Source organism: Rhinoderma darwinii, chromosome 11 (genome assembly GCF_050947455.1).
Source record: "Rhinoderma darwinii isolate aRhiDar2 chromosome 11, aRhiDar2.hap1, whole genome shotgun sequence".
Classification (NCBI taxonomy): domain Eukaryota; kingdom Metazoa; phylum Chordata; class Amphibia; order Anura; family Rhinodermatidae; genus Rhinoderma; species Rhinoderma darwinii.
The window spans coordinates 19,079,466-19,097,052 of NC_134697.1; the positions used below are offsets into that span (position 1 = coordinate 19,079,466).

The 17,587-nt window shown below is 42.6% G+C and overlaps 1 protein-coding gene across 1 annotated transcript in view; it reads left to right on the plus strand.

Annotated features, from left to right (window-relative positions):
• The window catches only part of ABCC2 (ATP binding cassette subfamily C member 2), a 44,419-nt gene that overhangs the window by 11,094 nt on the left and 15,738 nt on the right, over positions 1-17,587 (plus strand). Inside the window, exons 7-23 of the mRNA XM_075843097.1 lie at positions 2,478-2,706; positions 2,942-3,111; positions 4,456-4,633; positions 6,534-6,788; positions 7,670-7,735; positions 7,852-7,989; positions 9,278-9,424; positions 9,926-10,010; positions 10,324-10,390; positions 10,779-10,905; positions 11,123-11,299; positions 12,765-12,932; positions 13,165-13,348; positions 14,119-14,245; positions 14,357-14,474; positions 16,493-16,712; positions 16,915-17,069. Of these exons, the coding sequence (XP_075699212.1) occupies positions 2,478-2,706; positions 2,942-3,111; positions 4,456-4,633; positions 6,534-6,788; positions 7,670-7,735; positions 7,852-7,989; positions 9,278-9,424; positions 9,926-10,010; positions 10,324-10,390; positions 10,779-10,905; positions 11,123-11,299; positions 12,765-12,932; positions 13,165-13,348; positions 14,119-14,245; positions 14,357-14,474; positions 16,493-16,712; positions 16,915-17,069 (2,611 nt within the window). The remainder of the gene's footprint in view (positions 1-2,477; positions 2,707-2,941; positions 3,112-4,455; positions 4,634-6,533; positions 6,789-7,669; positions 7,736-7,851; positions 7,990-9,277; positions 9,425-9,925; positions 10,011-10,323; positions 10,391-10,778; positions 10,906-11,122; positions 11,300-12,764; positions 12,933-13,164; positions 13,349-14,118; positions 14,246-14,356; positions 14,475-16,492; positions 16,713-16,914; positions 17,070-17,587) is intronic.

Consider the following 17,587-nt stretch of genomic DNA (forward strand, 5'->3'; position numbering starts at 1 on the left):
AGGGGTACAATTTGTTTCATTGTTTTGGAGAGCCTTCTGTAAAAAGTTGGAGATTGATCTGTCCTTCTCCTCTGCCTTCCATCCTGAAACTAATGGCCAAACTGAGAGGACTAATCAGTCTCTAGAACAATATTTAAGGCGTTTTATCTCTGACTGTCAATATGATTGGGTCTCATTCATTCCCCTCGCCGAATTTTCCCTTAATAACCAGGTCAGTAACTCGTCAGGGGTCTCCCACTTTTTCTGTAATTTTGGGTTTAATCCACGGTTCTCCTCCATTTCACCTGGTAGTTCCAACAATCCCGAGGTAGATGTCGTTCATCGGGAACTGTGCACAGTCTGGGCCCAGGTTCAGAAGAACCTAGAGGCGTCCCAGAGCATACAAAAGACTCAGGCAGATAGAAGACGTTCTTCTAACCCCTTGTTTGTGGTCGGGGATCTGGTGTGGCTATAGTCAAAAAATTTGCGCCTTAAAGTTCCGTCCAAGAAGTTTGCTCCCCGGTTTATAGGGCCATACAAGGTCATTGAAGTCCTTAACCATGTCTCCTTCCGATTGGAGTTGCCCCCGTCTTTTCGAGTACACGACGTGTTTCATGCCTCCCTCCTTAAACGCTGCTCCCCGTCCTTGGCTCCCTCGAGGAAACCTCCGGTCCCTGTTCTCACCCCTGAGGGGGTAGAATTTGAGGTGGCCAAGATTGTGGACAGCAGGATTGTCCAAGGCTCCCTCCAGTACCTGGTCCATTGGAGGGGATACGGGCCTGAGGAGAGGACTTGGGTACCCGCCCGGGATGTTCACGCTGGGGTATTGCTCAGGAGGTTCCACCTTCGTTTCCCCAATAAACCAGGTCCACCTAGAAAGGGTCCGGTGGCCCCTCATAAAAGGGGGGTACTGTAAAGGATCTGCCAGACACAACTTCTGTGTCGACGCCCATAGGTAATCAGTCTGCACCTGCTTCTATGTCTGTGAGACTGACTCCATCTTCCACCACCCAGGATGGCAGGCTTAGGAGTGGGAGAGCCTATCACAGCCTGGCCAGACGGAGCTAGCTCCCGCCCTCTGTCTATTTATACCTGCCTATCCTGTTTCTCCTTTGCTTGTAATTCTTCTCTGCTGGTTTCCTGGCCCTGCTGCAGCTTCTTGTACTACTGATCCTCTGCTTGTGTTTGACCTTGGCTTTACTGACCACTCTTCTGCTCTGCGTTTTTGTACCTCGCTCATCTCCTGGTTTTACTCGGCTCGTTCACTTCGCTTGTTGCTCACGGTGTCCCCGTGGGCAACTTCCCCATTTCCCTGGCTTCTTTGTACCCTTGTCTGTTTGTCTGTCATGCACATATTGAGTGTAGGGACCGTCGCCCAGTTGTACCCCGTCGCCTAGGGCGGGTTGTTGCAAGTAGGCAGGGACTGAGTGGCGGGTAGATTATGGCTCACTTGTCTGTCTCCCTACCCCATCATTACATATACTTTGTGTTTCAATTCCTTACCATTTACAAAATATTTTTTTGCTGTCAGTGAATTAGAACAATCTTGTTTACCTTTAGAGTCTGCAAACCCCTACATAGCCAGTCCGCTCTCAGCTGAGTGGATACAATTGAATCCAGTCTAGACAATGCTCTGTGAGCTAAACAGGCTGGACTCCATACTGATACATTGTAGCGAACTACCAGGGAGATCTGTGCCTCTGCTGCTGATGTATTTTGCTCATGGAAGACTTGATACAATTGTTTCCACTTCTCTGCTGAGAGCAGGACTAGTTAAGTACCGATTTGCAATCTCTGAATATAAACAAGAGTGTTCCTATTCACTGACCGCAAACAAATCTTGAAACTGATGAGGAATTGAAAAACAAAGTATATTAGAAAGTTTCCACATTTTCATTAAGGCCCCATGCACATGGCCGTGCCCGTAATCACGGCCCGCAATTGCGGGCACGTCCGGCCAACGGCCGACTGCATTTTTGGGCCGTTCTCCCATACAAAGTATGGGAACACGGCCCGTAAAATCCGAAAAATAGGACATGCGCCATAATTTCCAGTACAGTTCTACGGCACGGACACCCATCTATAGCAATACGGAAAGGTGTCCGCGGCCAATTGAACAGAATGGGTCAGTAAAACCGCGGACGGTTATACAGTTGTGTGCAGGGGGCCTTATACAGTGATTAAGCTTCATTTATAAAAATGGAAAAAAAAAATGGAAAAACCCTGTGCACTTTTGGAACCAATTATTGCTCCAATGCATGACTGCAGGATCTTACTACACAGGCTTTGTTTGTAGTCTGTTACCATGGAGAAACTTTTTTTTTTTTTTTAATCAAGACAATTTGAAACATATTTTTTTTTATATTAGAGCATTATTAGAGCAATAGAAATGTTACAAAACTGTATACGCTCCTTAATATCTGCTTGATAAACATTATTATCTCTCCATTTTGTTTCTTTCTCTCTTCCCCTCTCCATTAACATGTTGTTTCTTGCAGCATTGTCATTAAAGGATACAGGAGACCTTTAGTCATGGAAGATCTCTGGGAATTGAACAAAGAAAATCAGACTAAATACGTCTATGACATATTCGACAAAACAATGAAGGAAGAAGTGGCTAAAGCAAGGAAAAAGTTGTCGGAACGGAGAAATAAGAGGCAACGGATGGACGGCGCCATTGAAATGAATGGACTGAGCAAAGCACAGAGCCAGGATGTACTGGTTACGGTAAATACCTCCTTTTCTCATGTACTGAATATACGTTGATGTATGGGCTACTGTTTGTCTATAGAGACTTAATACACCCATTGGGATTTATGTACTAATTCCATTTATTATACACATGATGTATGAAAATAACCAATCCCCCACCCCTACAGCCATTTATACCTAGCCTCGGAGTACTCCTTTAATTTTAATTTCTTACTTCATTATCTGAATTCTGCTGTTTGTTCATTTTTAGGAAGAAAAGAAGAAAAAGAAGAAAGAGTCTGTATCTGGAACATCTAAGGATTTCCCCAAATCCTGGCTAATAAAGACTCTGATTAAAACGTTCTCCAATATCCTCCTCCAATCTGCTTTCTTCAAACTCATTCACGACCTCCTAGTGTTCGTCAGCCCCCAGATCTTGAAGTAAGATTTGTTTTTGGTTTTATTCACCCTTTTATATCTGTGACAGTCCTTAGTTTGGGTTCTGTCGGCAGACTACCATAAACAGCAGCCGTCCTCTTTTGCCAAGATTTTTTGTTAAGACTGTAGTTATTATATCTCTTCCTAGAAAAGTTGGGAGGCAACCAATATGGCTCTTGTCACAGCTGCCATCAGTTTCATATGTGGCACATGCCCTAATGTGGCAATGCTTCTAGGAAAGAATATGGTGCCACATGGATATAGACCTGCCAAACCAGTTCTATGCACACAGCTTTTCCCCACTCCTATATATTTTCCATTTATTAGTCTCTGAGTGCTTTGTTATGACGCCCAGGGCCGGATTAAGGTTGGTGTAGGGCAAAAAATTTAGTAGGGGCCTCTGTCCCATTTATGGGAACCCACGTGTTCCCCTATCGTAACCACACATAGAAAAGGTAGCCCTGCTGTGCGTTGCTCTCTACTGAGGTCTATGGGGCCCCTCAAAAAAGCCATTACTATACTTACCTGTCCTCACTCCCATGTCATCCCCCAGCATACTGGCCTGTGATCTGGCATGCCTGTGTCTCCTTGCAGGAGGGCACGATGGCGTCAACGCATCACTCTAGCCTGCTTTGAAAGACGGCTCTTCAGGTTAAAAGTAGGCGTACATACCATAGAGACAGACCATGCAACGGCTATGGGGCCCTTGGAGAGAGGGGCCCCATTCTGGTTAGTCCTATAAGATTTGTTACTGGGTGGAAATAACCTGTGCAGGAGTCCTTTCTCCAAATGGGATAAGAAATTGGCCCAAGTGTCATGAAAGCGGCTTAGAAGCCTTTCTGTCCTGAATGGGAAAAATTGACACCTAAATGGAGAAAGCGGCGCAGGGACCCAAGGCTTTCTAACATCCGCCGGACAACCTCTTCTTCCGATCTGGTTGAGATTTTAACAATTGAATCAGAATAACCAGCCTGGGAAGCCAGTGTCAGCTGTAGAATGCCCCAAGGTGGTTGAGACCCTGGGCACGTGCACCATGTGCCCTTCCTATAATCCGGCCCTGGCTATGCTTGTGGGAGCTGTAATTCTGGCCAAATTGAGCTATAGGGGGTGCAGAGGTGGCAGTCCCACCCAGGACCTTGTCCCTAAGGGAGCCCTAAGGCCCCTCTGCCATAAAAGAAGACACCAATATTATAAAGGGCACATGGTGAGTGGGGGGCCCTGTTACTGATATTTCTCTGGGGCACAAGAGCTTCAAGTTACCCCTTTGGTGAGGATTTTTTTTTCCGAAGTGAAATGCTCTTTAATGTCTATGTTATGAATGTAATATATCCTGTTACTGATTTGCAGAGGGATGATCTCGTTCACATCCAACCCTAATGAGTATCAATGGAAGGGATTTTTTTACGCCGTCTTGCTGCTGGTAACGGCTTTAGTTCAGTCGCTCTGCCTGCAGCAATATTTCCAGGGCTGCTTCGTGTTGGGAATGAGAGTCCGTACGACGCTTACTGCTGCTGTGTACAAAAAAGTGAGTATACACGAGGAATAACGTGATGCCACCGGCTTGGATATAGGTCTCTTCACCCACTGCAGATCCATGATAACCAACTAGAGATTTGCTTTCATATTTTCGGTCTACGTTAGTCACTGAATTACTGTAAAACTAACACAATGTTTTCATATGGAAAACTAGGTTGCGGGCATCAGTCAGAAAAAGTTGGTCAGATTTCCGAACAACATTCGCAAAGTCACCTGCAGCCAATGGCTATAAGCTATAGGGAGAAAATTAGGTTGTGTTAGGATCCCAGTAACATGAAAACTGGAATATGATTGGTTCCTTTGTTTTAATTCATGAATCTCAATAGTCGTATGTATTAGTAGTTGCTTTCTATGCCTACATCCTGTCCCGTGTTTGTGTTCTTTGAAGAGACTCTGTCACCACATTATAAGTGCCCTATATCCTACATAAGGAGATGGGCACTATAATGTAGGTGACAGCAGTGCTTTTTATTTAAAAGAACGGTCTACTTTTACCACTTTATTAGCGATTTTAGTTTTATGCTAATGAGTTGCTTAATGCCCAAGTGGGCGTATTTTTACTTTGGTCAGTGTCATACACTCCCCTGTACAACGCCCACTTGGTCTAATCAGTGACCAATCAGTGTCATACACTTCTCTCCATTCATTTACACAGCGCATAGGGATCCTGCTAGATCCTTATGTGCTGTCTTATACGAACACATTAACAATACTGAAGTGTTTAGACAGTGAATAGACATTCCACAGGATGTCTATTCACAATCTCTGCACTTCGTTACTGTTTCTATTGTAGTTACAGAAGAGGAAGCGTGATCTCGTTGTAACCTGTCATTTACCGCGTAATCTCGCGAGATCACACTTCCTCTGCTGTAACTACCACAGACAGAGTAACGAAGTGCAGGGATTGTGAATAGGGCACTTATAATGTGGTGACAGAGCCTCTTTAACAAATTTTCATAATATCCGTGGTTTTCCACTAAAATCAAATTAGGGTGACAACTCCTAATGGTCACCATTGTAGTGCCGGTAGGGGTTGTCACCCGGCTTCCCACAGACCCTAAAAAGCTTGTATGTGTCACAATCATTCATTTTATATTGTCATTCTCCTGTATCAGGAGTGGAGTAAAAGAGAGAGGAAAAATAGGACCAAATATGCTAGGCGCTGATGTACTAAACTTGTTTAATGAATGAATTGAGAACCAGGCTACGCGTTTCGATGCAGGACATGCGTCTTCATCAGGCCATAAATATATAATAAAGATTTATTTATTAACCTTTATTATATATTTATGGCCTGATGAAGACGCATGTCCTGCGTCGAAACGCGTAGCCTGGTTCTCAATTCATTCATTAAACAAGTTTAGTACAGCAGCGCCTAGCATATTTGGTCCTATTTTTCCTCTCTTTTACTCCATACCTGGCGGTAAATGAACGTTTACCGGTTTTTGGACCTGGGCAGCAGCTGTACCTTGGATCTGCCTACACACACCCTGGGTGTGTCTTCTCTACACGCATCCTTAATAGCGGTGATCTGCATGGGGGCTGACTCATACCTTTCTAACAGCGTTGTGCCTGATCAGCATAACCTCTCTAGGTGAGCATAATTTGCCCTAGTTTTCGGTTCTTCATGACCCGTGGATAATTGCATTATGTGGCGCCGTGTGTTTTTCTCTCCTCTTCCTGTATCAGGAGTGTCAGGATGAACAGTCATAGTATCCAGGACATAGGAAAATTATGTGTTTAAAATAATACTAGATTATGATTAGTAAGTAATGCTGTATCTGTGGCACCCATCTATAATGGTGCGTGGATTAGATCTCTAATGAACGCATCTAAATGTTGGAAGCCATAATTTAAAACCCTTGTTATGGTTTTCTTTATCACTTTAGGCACTGACGGTCTCAAATGCCACCCGGAAGGAGACAACAGTGGGAGAAACTGTAAACCTGATGTCTGCGGATGCACAGAAATTCATGGATCTGACAAACTTTATTCATCTAATTTGGTCATCACCAATGCAGATCGCTATTTCTGTGGTGTTCCTTTGGGTAGAGCTGGGACCATCAGTCCTGGCAGGACTCGCAGTGATGATCCTCTTGATACCAATCAATGCTGTTCTAGCAACCAAATCAAAGTCATTCCAGGTGAGTCTCTCGGCGACAGCCAGTCTAAAAGTCTTAAATTATGGTGCAATCCATATTAGCACTATCATTTTTACATCTCCAAATACTTTTTACAATTGGCAAGAAGAGTGTACAGGGTTTAACGGGAGGGGGCGGGGCCTCCGTGGTGCGACAGATATGCCAATTTCTGCCATAAATTCTTTGAATTCCTGGTGCATAGACAGCCAAAAATGCACCAAACCTATTAAGAGGCATGCACCTTGATTTTGATGCATTTTGCTATGTGCACTTGAATTTAAAATTGGCATATGAAAATCTGCCTCATAGTGTCTGATCGTGTGCGCGTGCGCAGGTATGCACTGGCTACTGTGCAGGCAGCAAAGACAAACATGCTGTCTCTGCTGCCGTCCCTGAACCACCAATGCTACCCAAATTAGGAGAAGGGGCACTGTGGCTGACACTTTAAAAGGGGCACCATAATGGCAAAGGGGGCACTGTGACTGGCCCTTTAAATGGAGTAATGTGGCTGACACTGTTATGACAGCACTGTGAACAGAGCCGTATGGGGGCACTGTGACTGTCACTGTTATGGGGGCACTGTCTGCCACTGTTATGAGGGCACTGTGGCTGCTACTATTATGGGAGTGCTGTGGCAGTCACTATTATCTGGGCACCATGACTTGCATTGTTATATGTTCATGGGCATTAGGTCCGGGGCATAACTTATATTTTAAAAGGACAAGGCATGAGTCTGAAAATCTAATTTTCAATAGTAGGCAAGTATCATCTATGGAGGGGGAGGCCAGCGCCTCTTCTATAATTGAGAAAGGACCAAGAGAAGCTGCTTGGCTGCCTCTATGTTACATACTCATGAGATCCAAAAATGCTGTTGTGTTTTGCAGATGAAAAACATGAAAAACAAAGATAAACGGCTGAAAATAATGAATGAAATTCTCAACGGCATAAAGGTGAGGATTATTCTACGTGGTTTGTGTTCTATGCTGCTGCTTTATGTCTGTATTTATACTCCACAATCTCTCGTCATGGCCGCCATATTTAGTTTAGGTCATGTGTTCTGTTCTAGATCTTGAAGTTGTACGCGTGGGAACCGTCATTTGAAAAACAGGTGCAGGAAATTCGTGAGAAGGAGTTGAAGAACATGTTACACTTCGCCTATCTATTCTCAGTGTCCCTGTTCATTTTCACCTGTGCCCCGTTCCTGGTAAGTACCAGTCAATCCCTGGTCACATATCTCATGTTATAGACCCCAGTTCTCTTTTCTATACATATTGGGGGAGATGAATCAAAACTAGTGCAAAGAGAAAAAATGGAGCAGTAGCCCATAGCAACCAATCATCTTTCTGCTTTCATTTTCCAATCGGCATCTGAAAAATAAGAGCTGTATTCTTATTGGTTGCTATGGAAGACTGCTTCACTTTTCCTTTGCGCGAGTTTTGATACATTTTTCCCATAGTCCACTTCATATTCACTTATTCCACTTCATTCTGCAATTCAGAAAGAACCCCTTCCTGACACTTCATGTAAATGTACATCATAGTCAGGATGGGGAAGGGATCTCATGTCATAGACAGGATTGGGGGAGTACCGCGGCATCTAAGCTGTTCGACAGGGAAGGCCTCCTCTGTTAACCCCATCGCCCGCAACGTGATTGTGGGTTGTTGACGGATTGTTATGGCAGCCCGGGGGCCTAACGAAGGCCCCCAAGTCTGCCATCTTGGTCCTCCTATTAAGTCCTGCTGGAGGCAGGGATTGATAGGAGGTGGTTAAAAGCACAATACACAAGTATTGCGGTGTATTGCACCAGCAATTTACCAATAACATGTTCAACGTTTTTAAAAAAGTGCCCAAATTACAGTAGTGTGAAATTGCCCTAGTGCACATTTTGGGAGAAGCCCAGAGAAGTGGATGAAGGGAAGTGACATCTGTTTAGAGCACATTTCTGGATTAGATAAGTGGTCTGCGGTGTACATATTAGAGAAGGGGGCCCCCAAAGCTCTATTAGAATTAGCTCCCATTATGGTGCTGGGTTTTGCCACCCAGTATAAAAAGGCATGGTATTCATTTCCAGCTCGGATTCCTTTCTATACTAGAGCAAATTCCCTTACTACTCTTTCTTAACAATGCAGTTCCTTATTAGAGGGGAGTCCTGCATTGTTTCGCCCACCTAGTACAAAGGGGATGGGCAGAGGTATAACTTGAAGCTCATGTGCCCCAATACAAAATCTGCATCAGGGCCCCCAATTATGATGTGCTACTTATAATACTGGTGTTCCCTTATGTGGCAGTGGGGCCTTTGGGTTCCCTCAAACACCACAGCTGGGTGCAACTACCTCTGCCCGCCCTATAGCTATATCCTTGAGGATGGCATAAACCAGGGTCGACCTACCCTCTCTCCAAGGACCCCAAAGCAACTGCATCGCCTTCCTCTATGCCCGTGCAAGTAGTTGTCATTTTAGCAGCACTTACTACTATAATTTTGATTCTTGCAGGTGTCGGTTGCAAGTTTTGCAGTCTATGTGGTGGTTGATCCGAGCAATGTGCTGAATGCAGAGAAAGCTTTCACATCCATCTCTCTGTTCAACGTCTTGCGCTTCCCCCTCGCCATGCTGCCGATGCTAATCTCAAACATCGTGCAGGTGAGTAAAGGCTTTTACATACATTTTTTTTTTTTCAAAATGGTAGATGTATGTGCATAATATATACAAAGATAGGGTAGGACTAACCATAAAAGTTACACCTGGAACCTCCAGATTTCCCCAAGTCTAAGTGAAATCACTTAAAGTGACCATGTCACTAACTGCTAGCTGCATCTTCTGCCAAAAATTGTATTAGACAGGGTGGTCTCATACGATGGCCTGAGCTGTTCCTGCAGTGTTGACTCGGCAAATGGACCACCCTGTCCAATGCCGCGTCTACTGGCGCTCCGATTTCGACAGGAGAGGTGGTTAGGACTTCTAAATCAGAGGCTGTGGGCACCATCTGGTCATGGGCTCGCTGGCACTGCCCAAATGGTCAGTCCATTCCTTATCTAAATGGATCTATATGTTTTTTTAGCCTCACTGATTCTGTAACTAGCTATAACTATGTAGAACCTGGATGTGTATTATTGTCTTCTAATGACACTTCTCATTATCCAGGCAAATGTATCTTGTGCCCGCCTGGAGAAATACCTGGGAGGGGACGACTTGGATAACTCTGCCATAAGCAATGATCCTACTGTTGGTAAGAAACAAACATCAATGTCTCCCTATTTTCATACTTCTATTCTACTGATACAGCGTATATAATAGAAGCCCGATGGTTGCAAACTACATTTGCCTCTGTATTGGCCCTATTAGCCTAGATCAGGCTACCATAATTGCAGAAAAAAATCCTTTAATCCTAGCCTCAGATAGTCCAGTATTTATTTTCCAGGCCAACACTGCCTGATGTCGGATTATAGGAATTATACTGTATTTTCCAGACATGAGAGGAATGTGTATTTTTGCAATGCATTGGTTCACAATATAAGTGAGAAGTACAATATCATTCACAGATGCTGCTATCCAGTTTTCTGATGCCACGTTTACCTGGGAGCCGGGCACGTCTCCAGCAGTGAAGAAGTAAGGCGGTATTGTACGTTGCTGTAATGTGTACAGACATTAAAAAAATGTAAGGTCCATTATAATACCCACAAACCAAGATAATTATAGTACTATAGCCTAAAATAAAACAACAACCCAAAGAACCCAATAGAAATCAGTTGATTGTCAAAATTCAATGTGCCCACATGATGGGTGAGATCTGGAGCTTTGGCAAATTTGCAGCTTTTAAAGGGCACTTTCCATTAGGCAAAATTATGGACATGGCCTAGGATACCTCAGTATAGTAGAATTACACCTAGACCTACACATTACTCCATAAATTTTTTGCATTGTAGACTTAGTATGGGTAAATTGAGCATAGTCGGCCATGTGTCTCCACCTCTTATGTCATATGTTCTTCTTGTAGTGTCAACCTGGATGTCAAAGAAGGTCATCTGGTGGCGGTAGTTGGTGGAGTTGGGTCTGGGAAATCTTCTCTTGTTTCTGCAATGCTTGGAGAAATGGATCATGTTAATGGACACATCAACATAAAGGTATAATGAAAACATTGTATCCTGTGAGTTACATCTCCTATCTGTTATACTGTATATAATATTTGTCTAGGAGAATATATTTTTAGGTCATGAAAATGGAACTCTTTATTTTTGTACACTCCAGAGGCTCGCAACTCATGAAAAAACCCTACTGACTACTGAGCTGTTACAATGGTCGAATCCATATCTTGAAAAGTAAAGTAAACTTGTATTTCAGGGTTCGGTGGCCTATGTTCCTCAGCAAGCCTGGATCCAGAATGCCACGCTGAAAGATAACATCTTGTTTGGGGAACCTCTAGAAGAAACGCGATACCAGCGGGTCTTAGAAGCTTGTGCCTTGCTTCCTGATTTACAGATGTTGCCTGGAGGGGATATGTCTGAAATAGGGGAAAAGGTAATTCTAGAACTCGGGAATAAAATTCTAATGTTAAATATGATTGAACAAGCTGTTTCAAATGCAGCCAGATTTCAGGGTATCTCTACCACATGAGAGCAGTGGCAAGGCCACTATTATTGTGGTTCTGTGTTGCACTAATATTTGTGCTCTGTAGGAATATAATATTTAGGCACAGTATGGTACTATATAGTATTGGGATCGGTGTGTATGGGGGGTTGCAGTAGGCAATGAAAGTGTCTCAACCGTTCAAGTCCACACCTGGCTTTATTACAGACCAAAACAAACAAGTGCTTATCCAGCATATGAATTACCAAGTTCCTTGCCCGTCTGAGCACTAACTAAACAGCAGGTTTCCTCACCTATTATAAACCATAAGTACAGTGTTCCTTGGATCAGGTTTTCCGCACTATCCTTGTGTGGATTCCCTGGCTCCGACTCTGAACTGCATTCACTGCAGCCCTAAGTAGCTCAGTGAGCAGACGTGGACTGATTTGGGCTAAAGGGAAACCCTGTAATGGAGCGGGGAGGGAATGGCAAGTCCCTCTACCAATCCTACCTGCTATTCCATAGAATTCCAGGCCCAGAAAACAGCCTTAACAGAAGCCTCAGCAACTTTCCTGGACTCCTCATCTCCCCAGCCACCCTTCAGTACTTTCCCACTGACCGGCTTGCAATAGCAATATTACTTGGGTATTGTATGCCAGTGTTTGTATTCAGTGTATAGTTCTATTATCTAGGCACTGTATGGCATTATTATTTGAGCATTACATAGTGGTAGTATTTAGGTCCTTTATGGGCTTTTTATGACCCTGATGTGTGGTCACTGTGTGACAATGTTACTTGAGCACTGTATGGCTGTATTATCTAGGCAAAGTATGGTGATTTTATTTAAGTTCATTACATTGGGCTCTTTTCACATTGTATTTAGGGTTTCTATTTGATGCATACATCAGAAAATGTTTTCGCCGTCTACCTTTGAAGGATATCTCTGACGTTTGCTACTGTATGCCTTACAGTTGCATATGTTGCCCATTGACCACCATTGTGTGGAGTATCCTTTCTTTTTTTATTTTTGCAGTGCCTGATGTGCTTTTCTATACAATGAAAAATAAAATTGGACTGATGTATACCAGCCCAGTAGATGCCAAAAGGATATTCTTTTGGAAAGTGTCAGTTCTGTACACATTTGCCGTATACTCATGAAGGACTTCTGGCATCCGACGAACATACACTGTAAACGCAGTTTGAATAGACCCTTATTTCCGCATTTCATGGCACTGTCCTATGTTCCTCATATGGCACTTTTATGTAGGCACTGTACGGTACTGTTATTAGGACATATGGGCACCAGGGCGTGAGCTCAAGAGGTGTATAAAAGGGCACTGACCAAAGATAGTTTTTATTGTTTTTATAAGTATGGTTCTATACTTTTTAGCCTTTTTTTTTTATTTATGTCATATAGGGAATAAACTTGAGTGGAGGTCAGAAGCAGCGTGTGAGTCTGGCACGAGCAGTATATCAGAATACAGACATCTACATCCTTGATGACCCTCTCTCTGCTGTTGACGCTCATGTGGGAAAACACATATTTGAGAAGGTGGTTGGTCCCAATGGATTACTAAAAAACAAGGTATACTGCACGTAATAGATCTCTGTTCTGTAAAATAAGCAAAAAAGGGAAATCTCCATGCCCTGCCAAGATCGGCAAGGTGACAAAATGTAGTATATATCTGATGTATCACAATTTCCTATATTTTTCCAGGAATATATGGCAACATATTGCCTAGTGTATTGAATAAATTGCACTTAACCATTTTATGCATAATAAGTTTGTATACTTATCACATCTCATCTCTTCACAGACCCGTGTCCTGGTCACGCATGGTGTGAACTTTCTAAAACACACTGATGAAATTGTAGTATTAGTTAACGGCGGCGTTACTGAAACCGGCTCATACAAAACATTATTTGCAAACAACGGTGCTTTTGCAGAGTTCCTCAGGACGTACGCTAAACAAGACCATACCAAGGACTCCGAGCCTACCGGTAACGTAAATGTGGATTATACATCTAGATAGAAAATGTTCTTTTACAGTTCATGTCTTGGTGATCGTTTCAGAAATCATCAAATACATACAGTATTTATTAGTACACTTTCATTTCAGACTTGGTATTTGAATTAAATTATTTTAGAAATCTGTTAACCTAAAAAAGAAGATCCTACAAGTGAAAAAATGTTGCATTACCAATTACAGTCACCGGAAGGAGCTGCAGACAGGACCCATTTAATATTAGATGCAATTTGTATGTTACTCTGAGCCAGAATGATAGATACTAATAGAATTGGATGGTATCTAATTTATATTCTATATGCACAATTTAAACCAGTATCGTATAGTTTATAAGAGTGGGAGCAAACATGATTTTTATCTATAGGTATTTTGTATCTTGGACTGTCCCATCCAGAATCTCTTATTTGTCTCCATGGCTACTGGTTGTAATATCCCATCCCTATTTCAATATTCGGAATATTAGACAAGCAGAAGAGCGATAATTAATACAGAATGATATTCTGATCCTACACCATTTTTATATGCAAAAAATAAACCTGCAACCACAGCTATCAGGTTCAGTTCAAATAAATACTAAGTATTGCAAACATTACATTGAGATTTCCCAACATGTTCCATGATTAGAAGTCATCTTTCTTTTCCTCCCTACATGTACAGGCTGCGGTAGGGGACATATTGAGCTGTAGTTGCACTTGATCATTATACTTTAATTCTCATCTGGTTTTTCTATTGTCCCTCTCGCAGTGTTACTCGATGCAGATGAGGAAGATGACAGTGAAGATCCTGTAGAACAAGCTGCAGAAGTAGCAGAAGACATCGTGACGACGACACTTAAGAGAGAGAACAGTCTACACAGGAGGAAGCTTGGCAGGTGAGTCTGGTGACCTTGGCCTACTATGCCCAAGGTTATTGTAATTTCCATGATGGAATTGACTGTGCACCTCAGCTAATCATGACATACCTGCAAACGCGTTTCTTTCAGTATGAATGGCACTTTACGGAGGTCACTGAAGGATATGGCAAAGGACAAGGGAGAAGATGGGAAGAAAGTTGAAAAGGGACAACAGCTTATTGAAAAGGAAACCGTGGAGACAGGAAAGGTACAGATCACGTATAGACTACCAGTATTGTGTCACCATACACTGTAAATATGAGTTACACCTACTTCTAAGACTCAATCTCAAGGAGACTTGAGATCCAGAGCCCAAAAGATCAAGCCATGTCCCCATAACAACAGCCAAAGTGTCTCTATTAAAGACTCCATCATAGTGATCCTACTAGCACTGCCATCATAGTGATCCTATTAACACTGCCATCAAAGTGATCCTATTAACACTGCAATCATAGTGATCCTATTAACACTGCCATCATAGTGATCCTATTAACACTGCAATCATAGTGATCCTATTAACACTGCCATCATAGTGATCCTATTAACACTGCCATCATAGTGATCCTATTAACACTGCAATCCTAGTGATCCTATTAACACTGCAATCATAGTGATCCTATTAACACTGCAATCATAGTGACCCCATTAACACTGCAATCATAGTGACCCCATTAACACTGCAATCATAGTGATTCTATTAACACTGCCATCATAGTGATTCTATTAACACTGCCATCATAGTGATCCTATTAACACTGCAATCATAGTGATCCTATTAACACTGCCATCATAGTGATCCTATTAACACTGCAATCCTAGTGATCCTATTAACACTGCAATCATAGTGATCCTATTAACACTGCAATCATAGTGACCCCATTAACACTGCAATCATAGTGACCCCATTAACACTGCAATCATAGTGATTCTATTAACACTGCCATCATAGTGATTCTATTAACACTGCCATCATAGTGATCCTATTAACACTGCAATCATAGTGATCCTATTAACACTGCCATCATAGTGATCCTATTAACACTGCAATCCTAGTGATCCTATTAACACTGCAATCATAGTGATCCTATTAACACTGCAATCATAGTGACCCCATTAACACTGCAATCATAGTGACCCCATTAACACTGCAATCATAGTGATCCTATTAACACTGCAATCATAGTGATCCTATTAACACTGCCATCATAGTGATCCTATTAACACTGCCATCATAGTGATCCTATTAACACTGCAATCATAGTGATCCTATTAACACTGCAATCCTAGTGATCCTATTAACACTGCAATCCTAGTGATCCTATTAACACTGCAATCATAGTGATCCTATTAACACTGCAATCATAGTGATTCTATTAACACTGCCATCATAGTGATTCTATTAACACTGCCATCATAGTGATCCTATTAACACTGCAATCATAGTGATCCTATTAACACTGCCATCATAGTGATCCTATTAACACTGCAATCATAGTGATCCTATTAACACTGCCATCATAGTGATCCTATTAACACTGCCATCATAGTGATCCTATTAACACTGCAATCATAGTGATCCTATTAACACTGCAATCCTAGTGATCCTATTAACACTGCAATCCTAGTGATCCTATTAACACTGCCATCATAGTGATCCTATTAACACTGCAATCCTAGTGATCCTATTAACACTGCAATCCTAGTGATCCTATTAACACTGCAATCATAGTGATCCTATTAACACTGCCATCAAAGTGCCCTCCATAGACTGTGTTAGCATACTGCCCCTCGTAAACAACCGTGCCAGAAAAGTGCCACACATAAAAAATTAAAGCTATGTGCCCCAATAAATAAAACTGCCAGCAGGGTGCCACCTAACAAGCATTTCTAGTAGAGTTCTTCCCTTTACTCAGCTGTAGAATTCAATAATGGAATTCTGAACACCTGCTAGGGGGAGCTCTCTGTATACATAATTATATGCCCCCCATTGAAGTCAATAGAAGTAATATACATAAGCTCCCCCTAGTGGTGGCTGCCAGAAGCATTTGCAGTAGACTTGCCAGAGTGGACAACCCCTTTTAGATAAGAGGAAAACAATATATTCTAAGAATTTTCATTGGTATCAGATTTATAAAAACTAGGCCGGGGGGGGGGGGGAGTGAAGCGGTTGTCCATAATAACCAATCACATTGCTGCTTTTATTCTTATCTTCTCTTTTTCTTGCAGGTGAAGTTCTCTCTGTATATGAAGTATCTTCGTGCTGTCGGATGGGGTTTTTCTTCCTGGATATTGGTGACTTACATTTTACAGAATGTGGCCTTTGTGGGGCAGAACATTTGGCTCAGTGAATGGACGTCGGACGCTGTGACTTATTTTAATCAGAGCTATCCAGTTTCACAGCGAGATATGCGGGTCGGGGTGTTTGGAGCCTTGGGGGTGGCACAAGGTAGTCTTTATTTATAAAAATCAAAAAATAAGATAATAAGGCAAAATGTAGGGTAATGATAAGAACGAGCCAATGTAAAAAATCATTACTACTATACATTACTATAGGTCCGGACCCCACTATTCAACTATATATCCCACCATTGTATGGCAATATTTGGTGCTGTGCAGGTAGTAAGGAGTTGTATGTGTATTTTTTTCAGGTATTTTTGTGTTTCTTGGTGCTTTTCTTGTTGCTGCCGGTACCGTGCGTGCATCCAGGCTGCTCCATGTGCAACTCCTACGAAATATTCTGCACGTTCCTATGCAGTTCTTCGACACCACTCCAACTGGACGCATTGTCAACAGGTTCGCCAAGGTCAGTTCCATTCATTTTCTTTGAAGCTGTCATTCCAGTAGCAACATAAAGTTTGGCAGACCTTCAGCATGTCTGTAAGAGTGACGGAAACCATGGAGAAAATCAGACAGAACCGATTAAAGTCCATGGGTTTCGTTGGGCGTTGTTGGTATCGGTCGTGCGACGGATCGGGCAATTCCGTTATCTCGTTGTTCTTCTACGACGGAGCAGAACAACGGAAATAGCAACGTAATTGTGTACAATGACATCGCATGATCACGGTGACCAGTTATTGCCAGCCATGATGACGGCTCACCCATAGGCCTCATTTACACGAGTGTAATATACGCGTGTGCGACGCACGTGCTTTTCACGCGTGTCGTACGCACCTATATTACTCTATGGGGCAGTGCAGACAATGCGTGAATTTTGCGCAGAGCGAGTGCGTTGCGTAAAACTCACGACATGTTCTATAATCGTGCGTTTTTCGCGCATCACGCACCCATTGAAGTCAATGGGTGCGTGAAAACCACGTATGC